This window comes from Periophthalmus magnuspinnatus, chromosome 10 (genome assembly GCF_009829125.3).
Source record: "Periophthalmus magnuspinnatus isolate fPerMag1 chromosome 10, fPerMag1.2.pri, whole genome shotgun sequence".
Classification (NCBI taxonomy): domain Eukaryota; kingdom Metazoa; phylum Chordata; class Actinopteri; order Gobiiformes; family Gobiidae; genus Periophthalmus; species Periophthalmus magnuspinnatus.
In genome coordinates, this window is record NC_047135.1 from 25,926,940 (window position 1) to 25,933,876 (window position 6,937).

Here is a 6,937-nt window from a genome sequence, read left to right on the forward strand (position 1 = left end):
TACGTTGTAGGTCTGTGAAATATTATGTTCAAAAGAACCACATTTCTATGGAGACAAGCACGTGGATCTACTCCATGCAACCAAGCAAGAGTCAGGTTTGTGGAGATGCCAGACGCTCACAGTAAGGACGCATGTTTTTCTACTTTTTCAGTACATTTAAACATCCAAAATGTAAAGACTTGCTTTTACTTTACTCTATTTGGGCTAAAAAAGTTACCTGGTGAGGATTTAAATGAATTAGCTTGCTAACTGCTGCCCATTATCTTATCTCCTTGCAGGATTATCCACTGCGGTGCCAGGGTAAACTTGAAGCAATTACGCATTTTGAAATATAGCATTTTAAACACGTTGGTAACTTAAAATATAGCTTGTAATCAGATGTTAGAATGTAGGTGAACGCGTTTCTTTTTAAATAAGTGGACTGCTTCCGGTTGACTTGACCGAGGAGCCAGAAAATACCGGGCTTGACGCACACGCACTCCAATTTGACGCACACTCCACAGTAGCTCATTCAGTAGCTTAAAATATACGGGGCCAACAGCAGCCAACCAGGGCAGAGCTACGCTAGGGAGATGATGATGATGTCCTATTTTAATTTTCAAGATAATTAAGATGATGAGAAATGAATTTAACGATTTGAAAACCAGTGCGTAAAAGCAGTAGACCTAACAATTATTCTTCGTGACTTTAAAGCTTAAGTTACTAATTAGGTCTATAACTGTTAAAAAAAAATCTAAATTAAATCGTGCTGCCACTCTAGTTTTGGAAACGAGTTGGTAAAAGAAAGTTCTGCTATAGTTTTATCTTTGCTGCCTCCTAGTGTCTCAAAGCAGCATTACAACTATGAAAGTGAGTTGCAGGGAGGAGCAATGAAGGATGCTTGAGATCTGTTCATGCAAGCCTCAGTTTATGATTTTATTTCTTTGTTCATTCGCTCTGCACCTTACTTTTTCGGTGCTTGGCTAATACACTAATTTATATTTTAAAAAATGCCTTAATACATCTTTATATCAACTTTCCTTCTTCTCTTTTTTTTCTGTTGCCTCAGTGACTCCGGAGTGTTGGAGCATCTGTTTTTGACACCAGACCAGAACCCAATTAAAAAGGTATTGTTGCGAATATTTTAACTTTATTTAGTTTACTGTGCTTTTTTTCCTCTTTTAAAAATTGTTATAAATCAATTTTTTTTCCAGGAATGTATGTTTAATGTGCTTTATATATTGTAATTATGTTATGAATTAGTGTAGGCATATGGAAAAGACAGAAGACCTAGTACCACCTTTACTAATACTCCATACGCAGTGGGAAAGTACATATATGGTGAAATTCTCTAACCTGCTTTTCTCCATGAAGATGTTTTTGCTTTTCCATAAATATTCCACAGTATGGCATTAAACATATCTATCTAGCATTCATTTCAGTATTCATGCTTTTATTGCTCAAAAATTCCCTGAAAAACCGTGATCGTTATGGTCACCTCTACACAGATCTTACATGTAACTTGACCTAGTTTTATTACCTGATATTCTCGATAGAATTAGATATGTTTAAAGTCATATTGTGAAAGCGAGGCAAAGCAATAATATCTCCAGGGAGACAAACAGGTGACAATAGCGTACACTGTACCAGAAAAGTTACATAGTGCACTTTTTTATTCATTAAAGGCTGTCATGAAGCAGTAATACCAAACTATCCATGGGGTTCAGAGTGATGAATGATGCCATAGAAATTAACAGTTTTGAAAAGGAGTATTACACAACATATTTAGATCACCATGTTACCTTTTATTGTCTTTAAAATGATACACTCCCCCTTCAGAGCACTATTGCATTACAATTAGTGTGCATCCCACTACAGAAACCACTGCACATTGCATCAGGTTTGTGAAGTCGTAGTATATTGTTTTGTATCATGCTTTTGTGTGTTTATGGAAAATTGCTGTGGTGCTAATCCAAAGGAGGGTCTGATTAGGGCCTGGGTGAGAACACTGAATTACTCAAACATGTGTAGGTGACATAAAAAATCTTTTCAGTCATGTTTTTTTTATTTTTTTATAAAGAAACAACACTATAACATGGTAGAAAGCTCCAAAATGTAGATTTTACTTAATGCCCCCTCTTTAACAAAACCTATCCTTGTTGTTGCTTTTAAATAAGAAGTTGAAACGCAATGGATAGCTACTTATCATTACATTCTATTTTGTTTATTTCAGTTTGTCAGCCTCATCTCCCCCTGCATAGACATGTGGCTGTTGGTTGTGTCTGTGATTCCTGCTGTACTCCTCTTTTCCAAACATTACCGTGGTAAAGTGGTGTCCCTGTGCCGGAGAGCTCAGGCCTGGACACTGTGGCTCGTGAAACAGGAGGTATGTCCACGGAGCGTCCATGCTTTTGTCTTCTGCCAGTGCACTCACGGCAAAGTGGACAGTGTGCTGGAGACCTATGACCTCTACCACAGCATGTATCCCTCTCTCAGCATCGGAGCACAGATTGGTGAGTAGAGTCGTGGCTTCAAAACAACAGGAGAAAAAAAATAACGAAAATGAAAGCTGGCAACCATATATATACAGACTATAGCAGGCATTAAAAGTGGATGAAACATTTCTCATATGGGATTTCTCACCTAAATAATAAACACTTTGAGCAGCACAGGTTAAAGTCAGACATCAAATCTAACTTTTAACCTGTTAAATTAGCATAATATAAAACATAACATGATATGAATAATATGAAATGTTATTTGTGGATGATGGCAGTATTAGTAGAATAGTAGAAAATAAAAAAAACAATGCTTCCATAGATAACTTTACATACCCCATGCAATATATTACTGCATTTGACCCATCCTTCATTGCTGCTGGGGCAACCTGTCAGGAGCAGTGGGCACCACAGAGCAGTGCCCAGGGACTTACCTCCAGATCTTGAACTATTGGCTTGGTCAGGAGTACCTTAGCTAGAGGATTTGATCTATGTGTGGATTTAACCTCAGCAAAACCAGAGGAAACCCACCCAGACATGAGGAGAGACTGCACAGAAAGGCCCAGGCAACTCGGAAATAGAACCCCAAACCTTTTTGCTGTGAAATATACGTACAAGCCACTCAGCCACCGTGCCGCCTGATTTCAGTGTTGTAAAAGTAAAGTGCAAAAAAACATAAAAAGGGCCTACAATATGTGACACCCAGTTCCCTCATGCAGTCAGTAATCTGTAATCTGATCTATTTTTATAAAGACATTATTCTCCCATAGGTGCCCAGTTGGATGAGGTAGTGAGGCGGGTGCAGCCCTCCATGGCTCTGGAGCTGGGGATGCACTGTGGCTATAGCTCTATGCGTATGCTGCGTCTGCTGCTCTCTGGAGGCCGACTGATCACAGTGGAGCAGGACCCTCAAACAGCAGATTATGGAGAGGAGCTCATCCTTGTGGCAGGATTTAAACATCACCAGGTAAACCTTATATGGATTCACATTAAAGATTAGTACTGGTTTACTCCTGATTTAGTCCTGCTATTGACTGTTTTGTCCTGTTCTAGTCCTGGTTTAGTATGGTATAATCCAGTCTCAGCTTAGTCGCAATTCTAGTGTGGCGTGGGTGTGAAGTAAGTATTAGATCAACCTGAAGTTCAGATATTTGTTAAAATATGTTATGGTTAGGGTTTAGGTTAAGGTTAGACATGTGGTAACTAGGGTATAGTTTGGAAACAGTGTCCAGTAAATGAATGTAAGTCAATGTAATGTCCCCAAAAAGCATGGAAACCCAACCTGTGTAAACAAAGCACTTTTATAAAATGTATTTATTTAAATTTAGGATTTCAGGATAAAATAAGCAAACCAAAATTACATTTTTGTGACAAGTTTTATCTTAAATAGTTGTCAAGTGATCATCAGTATCAAACAGAAAAAGTTCACTTAGTAAGAACTAAATGCAATTAAAAGAGAAGTGAAGTAAACTGATAATATTGGCAATATAATAATTAAGTGCCAAAACAAAACACACAATACAAGATGTGCAGCTGCAAAATGACCCAGTATAACTTTAAAATCTGTAGAAAAGGACAGATGTGTGGACACACCATAGCTAAGATAATAAAAAGAAATAGTAAGAATACTGTAAATACATTGACAGTATTACAGTATAATATGAGGGTCCACACAATAGCATTTGGTGATTTTTGTATTCCATACATGAATTTAAAGTAACAGTGACGCAAGGCAGCAGCACATGAGCATATGCCACATTCAGCAAACATCTGGCACCTTCAGCAGCAATCTCATAGAGTCTTTATATGCAACTATTTGACTCTGCACTAGTAGCTCGGACTATTATATCTCATATTATGGACTCTTTATTTCTCTTTTTGTTTTATGCAGTTTGAAGTATTAACATCAAGTTCGTCTGATGCAATCCCGTTGCTGCCTGAACGCATGGGGTCTCATGAGGAGGGCTTTGGTCTAGTGCTGATGGACCACGACCCAGCACAGTACCTCACAGATCTGCAGAGCCTGGAGAGAGAGGATCTGCTGCGTTCTGAGGGTTGCTCCATAGTACTCATCTACAGAAAGAGAGGAGCAGGTAGAGACATCAGGGAGTACATACAAACTAGAGAAAACTGTTACTGCATCAAAACTGACATGCAATTTATGGTTGAAGTGTGCTATCAAAATACAGGAGTAACAACAGTGTATGAAAAATAGCTTTTATGAATTGAATTGAAACTTAAAGGTTGACTTAATACTTGATTTTGAATGAAGTAGTTAATTTTCATCAGTTTGTGGTCCAAAAGTATTCCTCACTTACCTTATGCATTCCAAGCCAAATAATTATTCACAATACTCAGGCCAGAGCGGTGTTTTTCCATGATGGTAAAGCTAACAACAACCAGCATGCTAACATGCACGTACTGATTATAAGACAATAAAACCCTTTTTTAATTAGATGCAAACAGCACACAATTGAGTTATTTTGACCCCAAGAACTGCTTATGCAATATATCTGTACTGGGGCAAGACATTTCTGGCCATATTTTTCCAGCTTTTTCCATGTTTCCATATAAATCTGCATTAAAACATCACATTTGTACTGTATGGAGTATGCATAAACATTTTGCAAAGATACAGTTTAGTTCTCCCAAAATCTGGGTGTGGAAGTGCATAAAACTTAAAAGCTGGTAGTGTGATCCCAGTTTCAATGAGTGCACAGTGTCGTTGTGTCCTTGGGCAAGGCACTTCATTGACTTCAGCGTGAATGTGGCAAGCCAATGAGCAGTTATTGGTTATCAGTGTTTGTTTCATCACGATTGATTCATGAATTGTTGAATCTTACAACAGCGATGATACCATTATTTCAGGTTCCAACGCAGCACAGAATAAACCCCAAATATGAGTCATGTCTCTTTATATGTCACTACAAAAACTTCCCAGTAGAGGGAGCCACAGTGCTTCTGAGCATAGGTAGTTATAAGTACTATTACAGTGTGGTCACATTGTTGTTTTCTGTTAGTGAATGTTAAATGTATTATGGAAGTGAGTGTGCTTATTTTTTTTGTTTTAGAGATGTTATTGCTTTGCCTGGAATGTTCCACAGTATCACATTAAATTTATCCCTCTAACATTTATTCAATTACATATGTTTTTATTGCTTGAAAATGGCTTGAAAAACATGGATTTATACTGTGAGTGGGATCGCCTCTTCACAGACCTGTAATTTGACCTGATGATGTCACACGTTTGTCTCCATGGACATAAATGTAATGCCACATTGCGGAACCATCTAGGCAGCAAACAATACAATACTATCTGTTAACTTTATTGTTTATATCCCAACAAATAAAAAAGCTTGTATTTCCCTGCACTAGGCCACATCAAACCTTTACCACATTGGTTCAAAAGTGCAGAGGTAGATAGCCTACAGTAGTGTTGTCTCAAATAGCCAACCTCACATTCCAAATGTGATACGATTCCAGCAAACGGCTCCAGCTCAAGCCAAATGGTTTATTTCCCAAGAGTCTATTACAAGTATAGTAGATATACACTATTAAACCAGGAAGCAGAATCGGTGCAATTACCAAGTACAGGCTGTTGAAACCATTCTGTAGGATTTAAATAGCCCATTTATTTTTGACTTTTAAGACTATTTCTGAAATGCTAATAGGTTAAAGTGACTTACACAGCTCACAAAAACACAGTCTCAGTATGTGCTTTTAATAATTGTTACCATTGTTCTGCCTAGCTATAATGGTCTCTCTAAATGTCTATCTGATGGTATATAAGGAACTTTAGAATCTACACTACGGTTATGGGCTCAGTTATGTTAACATTTCAAACTAAGAACATTGTTAAAGTGATTACAGAAACACTCAGAGCCGATGTTGCAATAAGCTAGCAGGAGGTAAGATTTGCTTTGTTCTATGCTACTTTCTACAGAAATTATGTAATATAAAATAGTACATTATTTGGGCCTCAAACCTTTTCATTGAAAAATCATCTTTAAAGGTACTGTTACTGTGTAACTTTTGTGTCAGGGGTCCGTCACCTGCTTGTCTCCATGGCGATGTTATTGTTGTCCCCTTGAATGCACAGCATGCCATAAAACATGGCATTCCTCTCCCTTAAGCATTACTGCATTATTACTGAAAGGTGGGTTGCCTCTCCACAGATCTCACCTGTAACCTGGCCTAGTAGTGTCATTAGCTTGTCTCCATGGAGTTAATAAATGAAGAATTGATGGATACTCTACTAAAAAGTTACATACTGCCCATTAAACGTAATATAATGTGTGCTAGTTGGTCCCATCCATTGGTTTCAGATTGATGAAAAATTAGGACCCTTGCCATAGCAATTAACAATTAAACAGAAAATATTTTATCTTTTGAATGGTGAAAATTCCTCAAAATGTTTTCAGGCAAAGATGTTTTGACTTTGGTTGTTTAACACGCTCAGT

At 37.7% G+C, this 6,937-nt stretch overlaps 1 protein-coding gene across 1 annotated transcript; it reads left to right on the forward strand.

Annotated features, from left to right (window-relative positions):
* Nucleotides 1-2: 2 nt before the first annotated feature.
* Nucleotides 3-5,503, forward strand: LOC117377341 (transmembrane O-methyltransferase homolog). Its single transcript, XM_033973719.2, has 5 exons — nt 3-121; nt 1,049-1,106; nt 2,213-2,492; nt 3,248-3,444; nt 4,369-5,503. Exons 1-5 carry the CDS (start codon nt 48-50, stop codon nt 4,690-4,692), a joined length of 933 nt encoding a protein of 310 aa, XP_033829610.1. The 5' UTR covers nt 3-47; the 3' UTR covers nt 4,693-5,503.
* The last annotated feature ends 1,434 nt before the right edge of the window (nt 5,504-6,937 follow it).

Bases quoted from the DNA above. Each gene is read 5' to 3' on its own strand.
- LOC117377341 (XM_033973719.2), top strand. From the start codon at position 48: ATGGAGACAAGCACGTGGATCTACTCCATGCAACCAAGCAAGAGTCAG. The intron at 122-1,048 runs GTAAGGACGCAT...CTGTTGCCTCAG, and splicing joins GGAGATGCCAGACGCTCACA to TGACTCCGGAGTGTTGGAGC. The intron at 1,107-2,212 runs GTATTGTTGCGA...TGTTTATTTCAG, and splicing joins ACCAGAACCCAATTAAAAAG to TTTGTCAGCCTCATCTCCCC.